The sequence below is a fragment of the Rhyacophila brunnea genome, unplaced genomic scaffold (assembly GCF_057557595.1).
Source record: "Rhyacophila brunnea isolate RB1 unplaced genomic scaffold, BYU_Rbru_1.0 scaffold_5, whole genome shotgun sequence".
Lineage (NCBI taxonomy): Eukaryota > Metazoa > Arthropoda > Insecta > Trichoptera > Rhyacophilidae > Rhyacophila > Rhyacophila brunnea.
Genome location: NW_028233170.1, coordinates 38,058,119 through 38,076,906, shown reverse-complemented (window position 1 = coordinate 38,076,906; position 18,788 = coordinate 38,058,119). Strand labels below are relative to the sequence as shown.

The following is an 18,788-nucleotide window of genomic DNA, read 5'->3' as shown; positions in this document are numbered from 1 at the left end:
GGGTCCAAGAATTGTCAAAATCCAGACATCGAAGTTCCAAATATTTAATAAAAAAATGGAGTTTTGATTGTCAGTCAGCCATTAACTATAGTTCCCACTCTCCCTTTATTGGAATTTTTGGTGACAAAATGTATATATGTAACCATTTTTATACTTGGGACGAATCCTCTACTGTCAGAGGTACCTAGCGGAAAAATACAAAGTTTGCAATTTGAGGCATTTGTTTGATAACTATTAATTAATAAAATAAATATGTATCTGAATTTTATTTATATCAAAACTCAAGTTACACATTTTTAGTTCTTTAATAAAACTTTGTTTTTTAAAATAAATATTAAAACTATAATTAGTCAAAAATCTCTTAGGGACAATATAGAAATTTTAATAAGAAATATGACCATAAAATACATATGTATTACATAATTAATACAGTACCACATTCGCAGACAAGACGGCGTATTTTGTGAGATGTGATATGACAAGACGTCCATAGACATCCTGTATTGTGGAACGGAATACGACACGACGTTTATGGAAGTTGTATTTTGGATTAAAACAATATGTTCCCTGCTACTTGTGTCGCGGTGCGAACATATTTCCATTAGATAGTGTTGTATTTTATGTTGTAGTCTTTTTAGATATTATCTAAATCGAAAATTTTAATATGTGTAACATGTGTCTGCGAATGTGTTAAATTGTAAATTATCAAAAAAATGTCTCAAATTGCAAGCTTTGTATTTTTCCGCTAGGCAGAGGATTCGCCTTAAAAAAATGTAGCTTATAATTTCAAAATTCCCATATCCCTTTGATCCTTTTTTCCAGATCCAAAAGACCTCAATCCTACATATGAAAAAGAAGACAGGTTATGCATTCTAAGCAAGATGGCAGTCAGCAATGAGTACGTTGAAAACGGACCTTCAGATGAGCAATTTGAAGAAAACATTGAGCCACAGTGTGACGACTTATTCAACACAACTGCATCCTCATCAAATTATTGTGATGCAGATTTTATTTTAAAAATAGCATCAAATAATGCTAAATGCTTGTTTACTTCCAAACATGGTGAAAATCAAGCAACTAAGAGTGATTTTAATAGCAGTGCTTATCTAATGGAGTTGAAAAATATGATGACTGAAGAGGAGTTTTCGGAGCAATAATAAAATTAATGTAGTCACTGACACGCACTATAGTTTTTTTTAATCATGGCGTAATTTCAATTTACAGCCAAAAAAATACTTTTCTATATAATATAATGTGCATCAAATCTTTTGGACAAATTAATAATAAATATTTGGACCAGATGCAGAATAATATTATGTCATGGACACCTGCATCATTAATTTTGTCAAGATAAGGACTACTCAGTCGATTGTTAACCTACAAGAATTTATCAAAACACCTCATTTTAAATGAACATCCATCCCACTTCAATTTCATCAGGATGCATTTATTTTATGTGTTATTGTATTAAATAAATTCCACTTTTTGGTTTTCTAATTTTTTTCTAAAATTGGAACTGATCCGATGGAAATGAATGATTCATTATTATGGCCAAATTCCCAGGGTAGGGAACACACCTCAGTTATAAACTGAGATATATATTAGTATAATAGATAGGTACTTTGTCAACATAATTGCAAGTAGAGTTGGGTATTTCCCGAGAAAATCTCAGTCGAGATTCGGGATTTCCCGAAATGATGAAATTTTCAATTCTCGAGATTCAGGAGTTCCAGAAAAAAATTCTCGAGAAATCGGGAAATTTAAAAAAAAAAACCTGTAAAAATCCTAAAATCAGTGTAAAAACAGACAAATTCCAAAAAAATATGATTTTTTTTTTTATTTATGTAAGACAAATAAAATAGAAGTAGGAAAACAAAAATAATTCAAAACATTACTAATTAAAATAGAATTTAAAAAAAAAACAGACTGTCAATCGCTACGTCTGACAATTACGTGCGCTTTTGATATACAAAATTCCCTGATGTTGCAAAAATTGCGCTCATTTTTAGTCGACGTTGGCTTAATTGTGTTAAATGCCCCGATCAGTCCTTGAACGTTTTGTGTTTTTTGTCCACTTTTTTCATATAGATAATCGTTTTTTCAATTAATATTTGATAATAATGAAATCCCGAGAAAAGATTCTCGAGATCCGGGATTTCCCGAAATGTTTAAAATTTCAATTCTCGAGATTCAGGATGGAAAATTTCATCGAGAATTCCCGAAACCCAACTCTAATTGCAAGTCAAAAACCAGGCTTGTATTGTACTGTTAAGTTAGCACATAAGCAGTGGAATAATGTCAACTTTTATCATAGACAATTTCTACTGGCAATAGGTTTGATGCAGGAATAATATAGAATGAATAATTATTGATTGTTATGTTGAATGAGTTTCTTGTAGAACAAAAACACAAGTTATAAAAATTAGTATACAAATGTTTATTAACCATTACTCCATCTTTAACAATAAAATAAAAACAAATTTTCAATTATAAGATAATACTCAGACTTGGCTTGACAGAAATAAATTTGTTTTAACACTGTGTCTGAATCCTTATTTTCTTTTTCTAATGGAATATTTTTTCACCAAATCGACATCAGGACTCAAGTTTGCCTTCAACTCCAATTGTATCTTCGGTTTGACAATTCTTTTCCCTTTTTGATCAGCAACCGTCTTTGAGTTGTCCTGTTCCAATTTACCTGGGCTCGTGCTGCGTATCAACCTGGATTTATTTTGATAGACCTTCAGTCTGGTCGCGCTCGTTGATGACATTTCAAAGAGAGCGTTCTCATCTTGGCTTTCAAAGGGTTTTTTTCCATTGTTATCTTTGTTACTTCTAATCGCTGATGACCGTTTTTCATTACAAACTGTTTGCGATTTAAAATTGAAAGAACTCTTGGCACTCAATTGTTTGGAAGTAGACTTTTTCACCGATTCTTCAAGTAATACTAATCTTTTACTACGTAACTTTGGCAGAGGTGTTTTCGAAATAGTAGAATGGGTATCGACAATATCTGGTGCAACAGGGTTATTGTCGGCTTCGTCGTCGTAATTTAATTTAAATTTTATAGACGGTCTGAGGAATTCAGATTTTTCCTTTTTAACCGAAGAGTCGTCGATTTCCTTAACGTTGCTATTTAACTGATTTGTAACATGAATTTGTGTTCTGTTATCGCATGGAGTTTTAAATGTGTATTGATTAGTTCTTTTTTCTGGAGTGAGCATCAATTTTGCCGAAAAATCTTTTTGCAAATCGCCCATGCTGTCCACTCCCAATTGATTTTTATTTTCTCTTTCAAACGCCCTAAGTTGCAAAAAATACATCTTTTGTTCGTTAACAAATTGTTTTGTGAAACGATCATCGATCGTATTTTCTTTTATCATTTCAAATACTTTAGAATTATACGATTCGGCTTTGGTCATATTGTTTTCCGATATGAATAAAAGTGTCGCATCGATTAAAAATTGGCACTCTGTATTGCTAATATTTTTCATGTTTAACTTCTCCAGCAAGCTGGCGCAGCATTTGTTCAAAAACACCTGATTATTATTTTCATACAGACATCTCCGCCTGACTTGAATTAATTTTGCTACTTTGATTCCGCCGTCATAAAATGTACCAGCAATGTTTTTATCACCCGACATGAAGTGCAATGAAGCTTCAATTCGCACCAAGTCCAAGAAAATATTGAAAATTATTGTACTAGTACATTTATAGCATTCACAATTTTTCTTGTGATTTAAAAAAGCCGGTATCGAAAAAGGGTGAGGACGAAATATGGGAGAACCCTGAGATGCAGAAAATTTCTCCTCCGAAGGTACATCCAACACCATTTCAAACTCCTTTGGCACTTTTAAAAGTTTTTTTTCCATAAACGGTAGCAAAGGTTTGATATCTTCCGCATTTCCAAATTGTTTTTTTATTAAATCAGGCACCGATCTGACAGATTGAGAGGACACATTCTGCTGTTCATTCATGATGTATCGTATGCCATCAATTTTCACCTGTAAATTTAAAAAAAAACCATTACTTCCATCCATCATATCCGACTCACTCGCGATTGTATGCATTCCACCCAGTTGAGAAAAATACTATTTGATGTTTGGTGACAGTCTTGAGTAACATCGAGATGCTAAGCCGAAAGGGCGTAAAGGATATTTTGACGAAAATGAGTTATTTGTTGTGTTTGATTGTTTAGAATGTCATCTTAAGTATCCCAAAACTGCTTCAGCTAGAAGTTATTCAATACAAAGTTGCAACAAAATTTTTGGTAGGGTAGTTAATGAAAAATATATGAAAACACTAAAATTCTCATTAAAATTTGCCAATTGTCATTTACGCCCTTCGGGTTAGACTCAGTATGAACAGTTTTAAAACAGAACAAGACTAATTAAATATTGGCCAGTAAAGTAATAATTATTAAAGTGATAACTTATCATTTGACATAGTCTTTGTCTGAAACGCCTAAGCCTGTGGTCGGTTAGTCAAGCATTACAATATAGTTATTGAAAAAGTACTATAATATAAATTACCCTGCAATCGTCGGTTTGCTCACAAGCGAGATCGACCCTGGCCAGCAGTGAAAGTACGCAGGCGGCCCTTCGTGGAAGAAGTAGGCGCTGCGTAGTGGATAGCAGACTGCGAAGAATCGCTCGAGCTCTCCTCGGCAAACCTAGCGACAGGGACACACACGCCGCCTGCAGCCCGCTCTCAATCCACATGCGAACTCCAGTTGGAAAACCACGCCCACGCGGTGCTGCAATATACTTAAACATTAGTTATGAACATTTCTACTCAATAAAACAGGGGCCACCAACAACATGCCTGTGGCGCATTTGACATATTTGCATACGACCGCTGAAAAATATTGACAAAGTAAATTTATTCCACTCTGTGGAGGCCCATATGATCCTATCAGGATCGGACATGGTCGAAAGAAGAAGGAAAGAAATTTATGGAATGATATTATGATGTGTCAAAATTAATGCAAGTTTACAGATCAAAAACAGTTAGGAAACCGTACAACTGAACATCTTTTAATAGTAACAGTGAAAGTCAATAGCAGCCTTGTAAGTGTTATTTCCATGGAATTACGTTTTATAATTTATTAATTTGATTGCTAATTTGGTATTTTTACCATTAACATTAAAAACTTATGAGCATTGGTCTATAATAAACTTAAACACATGTTATTTTCAATCTTGGTAATATTTGACAACAGTTATTGCCTAACACGACATCATAAAAGAAAACCGGCTTCAAAATCTTGGTCTATGGAGACTGGGTTTTGCATTTGTATCTTATAAATCTGTTCTGTGGTTCATGTAGTGTTGCCATTATTCATACATTGCTAATATAATACACATAGTGCAGCAAACAAAAGCCATCTTACCAATTTTTATCAGTTCTGAGTATTCCACGTGCGCATTGATATAACTCGCCAAAATACTCGGACATTCCTCAGGGCGTTTGAATGTATTTTTAGACTGATCAAAGAGTGACTTGACTAGAATTAATTTTGCAAATGAAAAATTTACATCATCCGGTTTTCTCTTCGACAGTTGCGTGTTTGAAAAATATCTTTGTAACATTTCACGACCGACAAAAGTCAAAATAATTATTCCCTTTTCTTTCATGTCACAATCGAAATAATATACCTGAAACAAATTATAAAATATTTATTTATATTATTACTACATTGCAACTGTAATATTGAGGTTCCAACATTCAATAGACAAGCGATCTAAACAAAAATTCAAATTCATACTGACTGCCAAATTAAGAAGATATTCAAAGACTGCATTCATCATAGATATGTCTTCTTCGATTTTTTCCTCACAAGATAAATACTTTTGTACGATTTCGTTGCATTTATTTATCAGCGGAAGGAGAGATGACTGTTTACTCTTGGAATTCTCAATCAGAAACCCTGTGCTATTGAGAATCCCAATTCTGAAAAAAATCAAACATCCTTAAATCATAACATAATGAGTAATCACCTTCAAAGTTATGCAATTGTAATTCTACATAGGTACATAACTATTTTCAACATTCTGTATCATCATCAGCCGGGGTCAATCCACTGCTGAATGAAGGCCTCCCCAAGCTTCTTCCATCTCTCTCGGTCCTGTGTCGTTTGCTGCCACGTATTTCCGCCGAACTTTATCAGTTCGTGAATCTAGCGGCTTTTAGGGTGACCCTGTGGCCGTTTCGTGCCCATTCTGCCCGTATATATTCTGTATACGGTCTCATTCCTTTATTATTACTCCACCGAAAAATATTGATATTTCTTTGTGTTTATAGTTTTTAGTGTTTGAAGAAGTAATTTCGAAGGCAAAACATTCAAATTATATACAGTTTCTATGAAAATGTCCATGGGATGGACCAATGTTCGAAATAAAATGTGACAAGATTATTTGAATCCTGTTTCTAGTATAAATACTATGATGTGAAAACTGCTCCTCAGCAACTCATATAATTCACATGGAATTGTATTGTTGGTGTTTATTTATGCATCGTGCTAACCTGATATTATATTAATCTCATTTAGTACAGACCTGAACAAATTGGGTGAAATTATGTCTGTAAATTACCTGTTATTAATTAAGACTGCATATGCGTATGTGACATCAGCAGCTACGAGGGAATGGAAATCCAGACCATGAAGAGCCAAAGTTTGATTGGTGACATCTATTATATCCAAAGTTTTTTCTATATAACTTTTAAACCTGTTTTTGAAAAAATAATCTTTGGTGTGAACTTCTGAAAATATAAGCATTCAACAATTAATTATTAGATTAAGTACCTGCAGTATTAAACATGTTACAGTATGCCTCGGTCAGGTGATCAAACTATTTGTGTTTGTATTTTATTTATGTACGTCAAGTTGGACTGCCCACTTTTGAAATTCAAAATTTCGAAATAGCCAGTCGTTAGTGCTGTTATATTAAAAAAGTTATAGGCAATTCAATGTGGGCAGTCCAACTTGATGTTATTTATAATTTGATTTGCCCATAACTTTTTTAATTTAATGGCAATAACGATAATTTTTGCAGCACTAACCAATACTAACGTAGCACTAATGATTGACTATTTTGGATTTGGAGTTTTATTCGCTTTTCAAAAGTGGGCAGTCCAACAAGAATATATCAGAACAACGATGCCAATGCATTTTTTTAATACTTTTAGCCATCTTTAAGTAGAATTGAATTCATTTTCAGTTAATTCTGTTTTATATGAAAAGTTATTTCGACACCATTATTGGTTGCTAAGCGGATGGTTCTAGCAATTAAATTATTAATATATACGTGCGTTAAAAAGGAAATCAAAATGACATTTCAGTAGTATTTCTACCAAGTACAAATTTTTTTGATCGTTTAAGCTGGCAAGTCAAGTTTATATGATTTAACGGAAAATTTAAAAACGTATATAAAAAGTTCTTTTTATCTTGTAATTATTTATAATTTAATTTTCCCAATATTGCAGCACTAACGACTAGCTATTTCGAAATTTTGAATTTCAAAAGTGGGCAGTTGAGATGCCCGGGGTTCCAGCGGCTAGCTCAGGTGTCCATCGAACCCCGGATTCACAAAATAAGATAAAAAATAAATTTATATATGTTGGTAAAATTAAATAAAACACTAAGTCTTTCTCGTGCGGTCTCAGCGTTATATATTTTAATATTTGGTTGGACAACGTTACTTTCTAGTGCATTACATATTTTGTTTTTACAATTAGTTACGCAGGTCCGTACACGGTTTACAAAGGACGCTTACTAACTTTCTTTTTCAAATTCCCCGTACCCACGCCGTCCAGCAAAAAGGACTCTCGTGATTGGCCAAATTTTATCGCGTGATGCTTTTGAATTGGCGAATCACGAGGACCACCCCGGTGGAGATTTTAACGTTGCCGGCAAGCGCGGCAAAATTTATTATATATGAATACTTATATTTAGTCTTAAAATTATCTCTTTCATCCATCATCATTTATACTTTAAAATCTATCTTAATTACACCTCCACCCAGTAAGTGATTTTCACGCACCGGACGAAGGCCTTTACTCATGAATAAAAAAAAAAAATTACGTAGTTGAGCAAGGAATCAGATTAGATGTTTTATGAAGCCGTTTCTAGAGGTCAGGGTTACGTTTCGACTTATGACTACTAAATGATTATTTTATTTTACACCGGGAGAAGCCCGCCTGTAACGGGTGTATCACAGTCCAACTTGACGTACATATTTTCTTTTTATTTTCAATCCTCGTCCAAAATATGTCATTGTGACTTATGTTCGTGTTAATGCAGTAATCCAATTCACCGGTCGAAATCGAATATCATTACTGCTAGATTACATATTGATTTCTTCGCATCTCATGTAGGTATATTTTTTTAAATTAGTACATATTGCCAATCATACTATAATTTATTATAGTACAATACTAGATACTTGATTTTTCAAAAAATACTAGAATTTTGTTTGATTTGAGAAGAAAAATGTTCTGGTACTATAGTTTTTTCAGAAATATGTAGTATCATTTTTACACTTTTGTACTATTATTATAATTGGCATAGACAAAAATGGTAATCCTGAATGACACACAGAACAGAATCAAATTTCACAAACCTTTTCTATCGATCACCTCTTTCCATAATTGTAAGGCTTTTAATAGCGGTGCTACGATAGACTCCTCCACAGGTAGACTGAGATATTGATGAGTTGGGGCGACGTCACATGCATCATCGGGATGGGCAGTAGATCGATGAGGTTCCAGTGGCATGTTATGAATGTCAGCATTCACAATAAGCTGAGATCCCAATTTCCTCTTTTCTAATATCTCACATTGGTATGAAGCTCGATAAGAATTGGCTAACAATATTTTAACTATGGGTTCATTGATACCACTTGGAGTTACCTAAAACACGTCAATATTGTCATAATGATCACATTATGAATAATAATTACATTTCGACATACATATTTTAATTATCATACATCCAATACCTCTAATGTTTTCTCTAACATTCGTATTGTTAATTTGATGAAATCGCAAAAATACTCATTATTCAATTTATGAGAATGCATACTCAATGTGGTGACAGCTTTTCCAGCAAGTATTGCAAGTTTGGTAACATCGAGATGATCTGTGAAACAAGGAATTAAAATTAGTGTAAGTACATGACAAAAATGCCGTCAGATAAGTACATGCTTAAAGAAAATGCCAGCACACTAGGGCTCACTGTTAATGTGAAAAAAAACTGAATATATGGTTGTGTCCACAGGGTACACAATAGCATTTTGGAGATGGTCAACAATTGTGTATACCTGCGCATCTATTCTATACGCAAGACTGCTATTGAGGGTAGTTTTTTGTATTGAAGTATTATAATTTTTACAATAAGTTAGTTGTAATTGTTACAATAAGTGCTAAGTTTTAACAGCACCTCTTGGCTGTGCTAAATTTTAGAGCGAGATAGACAGTTTAGACGGCTAACTTATTGTTACAATTATAATACTCAATACAAACATGTGATAAACTACCCTCGATAACCTCCGATAGCAGTCAATTGTATAGAATAGATGCGCTGGAATCCTTCATTAACCGTTTAACTGCCCTATAAGCGTATTGACACAGTCACACCGGCCATTCAAAATTAGTGCATGCACGCATTCGGCATTAAAATCAATTTACTAGCCAATATCGGTGTTCTCAATGATCTAAAATATTGCGTATGTACATAGAAGCATCTTTTGGAATCACAATGAAATACTAATTCATGACAGATTATGAAAATTACCAACATCAGAGATCTAAACAAGAGCTCAAGAGAAGAGTTCAAGATTAGTAATTAGTAATACTTCCAGCATAGAAAAGTTTAACGGTAATAGTAGTTTAGAAAATGAAATGAACAGAAAAATAAAATTGACCTAGGCAACAAATAATATCATTTTGGTCTAACTAACTACTAGCTAACACTTGAAATACATCTTGTACAAAACTATAATAAGACAAGTTGTCAACTTTCAAAAGCGGCTAAAACAGTTTTATGCAATTTTGAGATAAATTGAAATAACATCATATCTTTTATTACTGTTTTAGCCAATTTTGAAACTATGCTAGATTTTTAATACCTAATTAATATTGACGTATTTAGCTGAGTTTTGAAATTAAAACTCAGACCATACTATGGTAAACAAATATATTTATCAAAATATATATCCAACTCAAAATATTCGAAAAACCGTTTTAGCCGCTTTTGAAAGTAAGCGCTTCATGTAATAGTTTATAAACCTAGTAAATGACGAAAACCATTGATAGAGGGCTGGGCTCATTTGAGTGGAGCATCTTTAGTATCTTTAGACCATCAATGACACACAATCAGGCTGGTGATGAAGATAGAATAACTAGCTGAATGCTTTGTACAGGAGCCTGCACATCATAAAGTCAATCAAATAGGGCAGTCATTGATGACTAACCCATGTGATGAGTCACACATGACAAAGAAACTGACATTCGAGAAAGCAAACAAAACCCTGGTCAAACTCGCACAAAATGGAGGGATGTTGTCAAGCTGGATTTAAAGACCTCAGGCTTCCAAAAATGGAGTAAAGTGATTTTGGACAGACCCAGATAGAGGCAGATACTGGAGGAGGCGGAAACCTAATTCGGATTGTAGTACCTAGAAGAATACTCGAATTTTAAAAACAGGTTAGTCAGGCCAACTGTTGTTAATAATTAATAAATGCAAATTTAAAATAAAGACAGTAGAAAATTGAACAAACCTTTGTTGATCCAATTTTTTTCATGATCGCTTAATTCCTGTAAAGATTCACATATTCCCGCCATCACTAGAGTCGAAGGCCATGATTTCGAATACAAGTTTAATTCTGTTAAAAGTAATTCTCTAAAAGAGGTTGAAAGAAGGGCTATATTAGAAAAATATTATTTACGAAATCAGTCATAATGGAATGATAATATTATTAATTTACATACTCACAAAACTCAGACTACTAAGTAAAATAAATATCATGCGTTAATAATTTCATAAAAATGTTTATATTATACATCCTTACCCGAAATTTATATTGGATATATTTACAACCGTTGCGTTTTTTTCTTCAGCCAAAAATTCTTTCATGATGCTCCAAATAGTCAACTTGTGTACTTCCATTTTATGTAACTGATTATCAGTATCTATATTTTGTGACGGTCGTCTGTCACTCGTTTTCGTTAGATTTGTCTGATCGTCTGTCGCCGATGTCAACGAGAACACTTTGGCTTTAATTTGAAAAGCAAAGCGAATATGCTTTTCATCATCCTTCGGCAATTCTTTCACGGCGGCAGCTATAGCCATGCTGACATAACAGCTCTTCAGGGCTTCTCTATACTTTTGAAAGTCCATCTGACATATAGCCATATTATAAAACACACGAGACAGGTGATTCAAATTGCAAGTGTTATTATCCCAAGAGTGCGCTTGTATGTAATGAACAGTATGAACTTCAAAGTATTGAACAGATTGCTCATAAAGCCCTAACGAATATAATAAAATTGCGTCTTTGTGGTGATCGGATTCTATTTTAGACCAGTATAAGCTCCAATTTGTACAACCGTTGATACGTAACACGTTAACATTTTTAACTTGCTCTTCGTAAATTTCTTTCAAAAATGTAATTATTTGTGAAATATCCATACCATGCTTTGCTGAACTCGCAAGAAAACTCCTCGTAAGCCCGGCCAGTTGAAAGCCGTCATGAATACCATTTTGATATAAACAATTGTTGCATTTCACACTCTGTTCATTTAATTTGCTCAGTATCTTTATGGTCAAGGTGATAAGTTTTAATAAAGAAATCTGCATTTCGATGGGCATGTTTTGTTTCCAATCTTCATCAGACATTTCGAGCAATCGCGATAAGCTGAGACTTAATATCTTTCTAAAGGTGATAGAGAAAATCCTCAGTTCATTTTTGTAATCTTTGGTGGCCCGTTTCAGTTTATCAACAACCTCATTAATTATGTTATAAGAATTCGGACTGAGCTTTTCTAACTTAGTGTTCAGTGCAGGGCTTAATGTCAAAAGACATTGAAAATGATGCAAATATCCCGTGTGATTTTTAAAAACACTCGAATAAAATTTAAGTGCCGCTAAATACGATTTATTAAAATTGTAGTCGCAGGAAGAAATATTTTGGTGTACATATACTAAACATATAAGTGAGCTTTTGAATACATCTTGAGTTAAGACATCTTTAGATACCGTTTTCTTACATGATACTTGACTTTTACAAAGTTGATTGAACAGTTTTTCATATAGTGTTCCCAGTTTTTGCGGATTCTTTTCATTGAAAAAGATGAAAAAGTTTTTTATAACCCACGGTAAATTTTCTTTGCAGAAAGGCAATAAATCAGCCACTTCAGAATATTTCAAAATATTATCCATGAGGTCGCCGGAATGGTCAGTGTTCAGTTGTATCTGACCGGTTTGAATTAGTGAAATTTTGTCAACCAATACAATCCAGTACATTTTGCTATGTTCGGTACTTATAATTATGTGCGAATTGGTGAGAACGTATTTGGAGACTCGGTCGCAAATATCAACTGGGACTTTCTGTGAAATAAGCATGAATCATCAATTAAAAATTAGATACAGTCGAACTTGGTTATTACGAGGAAGATGGGACCGACTTAATTTTCTCATTATATGCATTACTCCTTACATTGTTATATAACATTTTTCGCGCCACATTCTATTCATAGCATTCAAGCCATTCAAGCATAAAAAATCTGAAAACCATCGTGAAAATCCCCGAAACAAGCATGGCATTCATAAACTACAAAAGAAGTTGTTTATTGTAATGAAGTACTGAGCCGCCGGCTCTGGTAGGTACCTACTGACTTCACAAAACTTGGATTTTTTACATGCAAATTCAACCATATGCGTGGATACTTTTTCAATGTTGTCGGCGAAAACACCAATTAGGTACCTACTTAGACACTTAGCTAGTGTCATAAGTGTAATCCGATCCCGGCGGCATCGGTTTAGTTAACTGCCCGGTCGGATTTTATTGGTTAGGGTCGAAAATGTTGTTTTTAAATGATTGACACATTAACAGTTTTTCTCGGTATACCCGAGAAGTAGCTCGTTTTAAAAGTGAATAAATGTATAGAGAAAATCATAAACTAAAATATCAACGAATGTTTCCTCATTACATCCGAGATCTCGCTATTTCCGTGATCGTAATAACCAAGTTCGACAGTATATATTTTAGTAAAGCGATCGGATCTTTATTAATAATACAAAATGCATATTAGAAATAATGTTTCCAAGATTACATGCGTGGATCAAAAAAGTTTATAAGCTTCTGAATTTTTACGCAATAATTGGTACTTGCATGGTGGGTGAACATGCGCAGTAGAACGATAGTGGACTATACCGCACAGAATATTTTAACATTTACCGATTATCTACAAACCTATTTGAACCTGTCAGATAGCACCATATAATGACAACATCTCGTCTTGCTTATGCTTGAAGAATGAGATTGGAGAGACAGTCAGCACTTTTACATGCAAACAGTTATTATCGCGATAGTTTAAAATACAAACTATTGGGGCATGTAAATCCATGCACATGTACAGGCGCTATTATGTTTGAGGGAAAATAATAAGCAGCTGTTATATTTGAATGATTGCTGATAAATTTCATTAGGTTTATTCATTGAATATATTTATTTTTAATTGGCCGATCAATAAATTCTTTTTGCTCCTTCTTGATTTTCTCAAGAAGTGATTTATGGTTTGTTTCATAATACCGCTTAACTGATGAGGTTCTGCATACAACTGTCCCAGAATACAAAATACTCCTCAGTCCACCGACTTTGAAACTCTCTGCTGCTTGATTTTAATATTTTTTGTTTTTTTTTATTTATAAATATGATTTATTAAATTAAATAAAATGCATACACGTGTCAAATCATTGTGCTAAAATAAATTTATTATTCTGTATTTCGGACATAACTTGCGAGAAATAAAAACATAAAACTGGAAATTAAATGTACTAAAAAAACAAGACTGCAAAAACTAGACACAAATAGCGGGGAGACCTGAATTCCGTGCATGTAAAATCAAAGTTCCAGCGTATTTAACTGTCTCTATAAAATCCATTATAGATCTACATCGCGTCCTAAACTTTACAGGTATGTTTTTAAGAAATGGTTGTTAGCCATTCACCCAATTTATCGGATCTGTGATCTGGAACACAGATTGAAAAAAAATGGGAATATGGCAGAAGCGGACATTCTGCCACTCGTGCAATGGAAACTACACAATGATAATATACTAAGAAAATTACTAGATCAAAATATGAAATGTGTTCTTTCATTTTACCTTTGAAATTATAAAGCGATGTATGTGGCATATAACAGTCAAAAATTTCTGAACATCTCCACTGGATATATTCTGTATAAACTTGCACATGTGAATAACGTATGATGACAATATATTAGCATCAACATCAGCTTTCCATTCAGAATTCTTGTGAAGCCTGTAAATTAAAATTAAAGACAGGATTAAATATAAACCTTACAATTTTGGAGGACTCAGTAGCTGAAAAGTTTTGGAAGATACGTCAACTATTGTAAACACAGATTGAACTATTGTTGTAGTAAGGGAGGGTAATGCAAAAACGACTAAAAAACCTTTTTAGTATGCTTGAATTGGTAAGTATACAAAAATTATTATTTTCTAAGTTGGTCGGCAGCATTATTTTTAAATAAATTTAAATGGTGACACAATATAGACACACTTGCTTTAGTTACTTATTCTTCTTCTTTCTTCTTCTTTGCCCATATCCGCCCCTTAGCTGGAGCATATGGACACCACGCGGCGCCTCCAAGAATCCCTGTCGCTCGCCAGTCTCCTTGCTTCGTTCCAGGTCAAACCAGCATCCCGTAGCTCCGCCGTATACACTCTGTAGATTGTATTTAGCGGCCTTCCAGGACGCCGGAATCCGGTCGGCTTGAAGAACAGGCAAGCCAGGTTAAAGTTCTCTTCTGGCATCCGCAGCACGTGGCCGAGCCAGGTCCAACGTCGCCTCTTCACTCTCAGCGTGATGAGAGGCTGCTTGGTACATTCTCTTATCTCCTCATTGCTCCTAAAGTCATACCACCGCACACCCAGTATTCGTCGCAAACATCTGTTTTCGAAGCTCAGTATACGGTTGCTCTGAGCCTTCGTAAGGTGCCATGATTCGCTACTGTAAAGCAGCACTGTCAGAATGCAAGCGTCGAATAGGCGGCATATGGTTTTGACCGAGTACAATCGTGAGTCCCAGACATTTCGCATCGAGTTGAATGTTGCTCCAGCCATTCCCATTCGGATAGCGAGCTCTTTCTGCAAAATGCCATCTCCCGTGATGTGTATGTCGACGCTCTCGATGTTTTGTCCATCGCTAATCAGAGGGAAATCTGGATCAGGACAGGTACTATTGCACAAGACGTTGGTTTTCTTCGCGTTGATTTTCAAACCAACGCGAGAGGAGTTGTTATGCAACCTGTCGATTGTCTCTTGAATGCCCTCGATTGAGTTGTCGAATAGGACAGCATCATCGGCGTATTCCAGGTCGCATAGCTTCACCGTGGGGGTAACAGGTATGCCTCGGTCGGGTGGTATTGACTTCCGTAGTATAAAGTCAAAGAGAATGATAAAGAGAAACGGTGCAAGGACACAACCCTGTCTGACTCCGGTCGTAACCCCGAACCATTCCGCGACAGTATCTCCAATTCTGACACAGCATTCGCTGTTCTCGTGCAGGCTTTTGATTATGGCAATGATCTTGGGAGGGATCCCGTATGCTCCCAGTATCATCCAGAGGGAGGGGCGGTGCGGACTGTCGAAAGCCCTCTCATAATCCACAAAGCAGCAAGCCATCGGACTGTTCAACTCATGGCTCTGCTGGAGAAGACATCGAAGGTTGTGGATTTGGTCTGCACACGCTCGACCAGGTAGAAACCCGGCTTGGTTTTTCCTGAGGACGTGCATTATTGGGTCCCTTATTCTCATCAAAATGATGTTAGCCAAAATCTTTCCCGGAACACTGAGTAGCGTAATGCCTTGGTAATTGTCGCAGCTTAGAGGGTCACCTTTTTTAAGAAGTGTGATGATTTCACCGTTCACCCAGTCCCTTGGGCAGCGCTCTTCTTCCCACACCTTTGTCATCAGATGAAACATAGGGTGCAGGATTACGCTCAAGCTGTACTTGAGGAATTCAGGATGAATCCCGTCTCCCCCCGGTGCCTTTCCGTTCTTGAGCCTTTTCACAGCCGATTTTATCTCGGTGTGCGTGGGCGTTACTTATTTACGTACTGTTATTTGCGATTTTATGCAATTGGTCATCTAAATAATAATGGTTCATGGTATAAAAGACTTCTTTTAGGCTTGTAATACTAATGCAAGGAATTTTATCTAAGTGATGACAACTAAATCAAAGATCATAGGTGTAAAATATTGATACAAATTAATGCAAAATTACTTCCAGCTTCTTTGATCAGTAGCAATATTTTTTTTCCGCTTCATTGTCATAATATATAAATAAATCTTCCACAAAGTTTTGATTTACATTATTTATTAAAAAAATGGAAACGGTATCAAACAATAAACAAATGACAAGGCTGTGCAAATAAAAATATGTCTATCGCATAGTATACCTTGCCTATACGGAGTCGGTCGGGGTTTGAATCATGCATCTGACAAATTCACAAATTATTTTTTCAATGTGCAATCCAAAGCGTAGATCTTAAAGATAATCGAATGGTTAACAATTATTTTGGAAGGTGGTCAAGATCCAAGTCGCATTGTAGAGTCAATGGCAATCCTATGTCTCAGAAAAATGACCATGAAGGCAAGAATAATGTAGAGCAGATAAATGTATCGACTGTCACCGAACTGGACGTCAGTGACATAAGTCTCCTCAATTTGCCTACACTGAAGTCTTTAGTTTATTGATCATATTACCTGCAGAGACGAAACCATCTTAGAAAGATCATGAACGTTGATAAGATCTGAGAAAACATGTAAGAGGTTCCGCTAGTTAAACAGACTTAAATAAAAGTGGCAAGGATTTTTTGAAAGAAGTGCTGAAAAATATCATAGCAGGTCGGCTATAAACATGTCCATGACAATAATCGTATACAGTGACAGTTATGAGGTGTAGACGAAGAATTTGGACTCTAGATAGAAGGAGTCGTATACGCATTCCATATTAGGAATTTAGGCTGCTCAATTTTCAGATGGTTGTGTTGGTAACGATTATCTTTGTTCTTCTATTACCAGCTCCGAAATCAAAATGGCGGCCCACGTTCTGGTTTGAAGTAGTTGCTTTGTTTACATAACCTATGTACGCATTTCTAAGTGTATTACGTGACTATTCTTATCAAAAAATAATGGGCAATGTATTGCTTATGGCTTCATACATGAAAATGACGAAGGAGTATCATCCCACTAGCTAAGTTTTATATCCAAATATTTGCTTTGATACGGCAATATCTGAGATTTTTTGCTTCAATTTCATTTAGACTGTTTCTATATAGGAAGGCTTTTTTTCAACATCCAAGTGTAGACGACGAATTATGACCAAAAAACGATATGATGTTCTGTGTCCTGATGGTAATATTTTTAAAATCCAAAAACCACACTTGTACCTACCTATATAATATAAAGGCGATTGGAAAATACTCTGCCAAAAGCACACTTTAACAGAAAAACCAAGTGAACATAGCATTCATAATGATAAACTAAACCGAAAAATAGAGATTTACAATTACCTGAATACTTCTATCAGTAGTTTAAGCGCCAGACTGCATTTATCTAATGATTTATTCTGTATCAGAAAATTATCAAATTCTCTACTGGCGTTCTTAAGTAGACTTGTGTTTTGTAGATCATTAATAAGTTTTCCCTCCATGTTTATGTCTTAATTATTATATGGATATTCTTATATGGTTATTTAAGATAACTTTAGTTTTTCATAATATTATTTCTTATCATTGGCGATATCTAAAACATTTATGAAAGAAAATTAGTCAAGTTAAAAAGTAAAAGTACAAGGATATCAAGCCAGAACAAAACTAGATGAAAAGTATTGTAAACCTTAAAATAAATGAGGTAACTCAGGTAACTATGCTCCAATTATTAAGTTTATATTATTCCACGACCACTCTGATAGTAATACAATAAATAAAATTATCAACTCGTTTCAAATGTCAACCGACTCGAATTGGCATTTTCATTTTTCAAACATTCAATGTCATGAACTTAACGTAACAAAATACAACCATAACCAATTTCTATAGCTTAGGATACTTGCACAGCAACACTAAATGTTCTCAACAATAAAATAACGTTTGTCAACGTATACATAAGCGCTCTGAAAATTATAATATATCACCAATTCTATATATTATACACAAATAAACTGAAGTAAAAATCATTAATTCTTATGGTTTAACTCTTGATTATAAATTTTTTAATTAATTTTCATATTTTGATTGTTTTGACTATTATGTAGAGACTGTTTATAAGTGCTGTGTTTAGACTATATGTGTTAGAACTTTTTAGCGTGGATATACTTTTACCTCTATTCACTTTTTCGATTAGGAATAAAAGAATCATTACTTTAAAAAAACAGTCGAAGAGATTGTTGCATTCAAATTCAATAAAAAAATATTATTAATGATCTTATCGAATTTTTGCAAAATTACTTTTTTTCTTGTGGAGCAGTTTTTTTTAATACT

The 18,788-nt window shown here is 34.5% G+C and overlaps 2 protein-coding genes across 4 annotated transcripts in view; one reads left to right on the top strand and one right to left on the bottom strand.

The window, feature by feature from the left end:
* Positions 1-2,546, top strand: part of LOC147066382 (uncharacterized) — a 39,631-nt gene extending 37,085 nt beyond the window's left edge. For all 3 annotated transcript variants that reach the window (XM_085955780.1, XM_085955779.1, XM_085955778.1), the window contains one exon: positions 823-2,546. In XM_085955780.1, the coding sequence (XP_085811906.1) occupies positions 823-1,157 (335 nt within the window). In that variant the 3' untranslated portion in view covers positions 1,158-2,546. The remainder of the gene's footprint in view (positions 1-822) is intronic.
* Positions 2,418-18,292, bottom strand: LOC147066381 (uncharacterized). Its single transcript, XM_085955777.1, has 12 exons — positions 18,145-18,292; positions 17,820-18,051; positions 14,386-14,542; positions 11,070-12,607; positions 10,779-10,900; positions 9,000-9,139; positions 8,622-8,910; positions 6,594-6,762; positions 5,772-5,952; positions 5,393-5,657; positions 4,533-4,756; positions 2,418-4,004 (listed from the first exon to the last, which is right to left on the bottom strand). Exons 2-12 carry the CDS (start codon positions 17,957-17,959, stop codon positions 2,553-2,555), a joined length of 4,677 nt encoding a protein of 1,558 aa, XP_085811903.1. The 5' UTR covers positions 17,960-18,051; positions 18,145-18,292; the 3' UTR covers positions 2,418-2,552.
* Positions 18,293-18,788: the final 496 nt, after the last annotated feature.

Bases quoted from the DNA above. Each gene is read 5' to 3' on its own strand.
- LOC147066381 (XM_085955777.1), bottom strand. From the start codon at position 17,959: ATGGAGGGAAAACTTATTAATGATCTACAAAACACAAGTCTACTTAAG. The intron at 10,901-11,069 runs GTAAGGATGTAT...AACCTCTTTTAG, and splicing joins ATATCCAATATAAATTTCGG to AGAATTACTTTTAACAGAAT. The intron at 4,757-5,392 runs GTAAGATGGCTT...AGTATATTGCAG, and splicing joins CTCAGAACTGATAAAAATTG to CACCGCGTGGGCGTGGTTTT.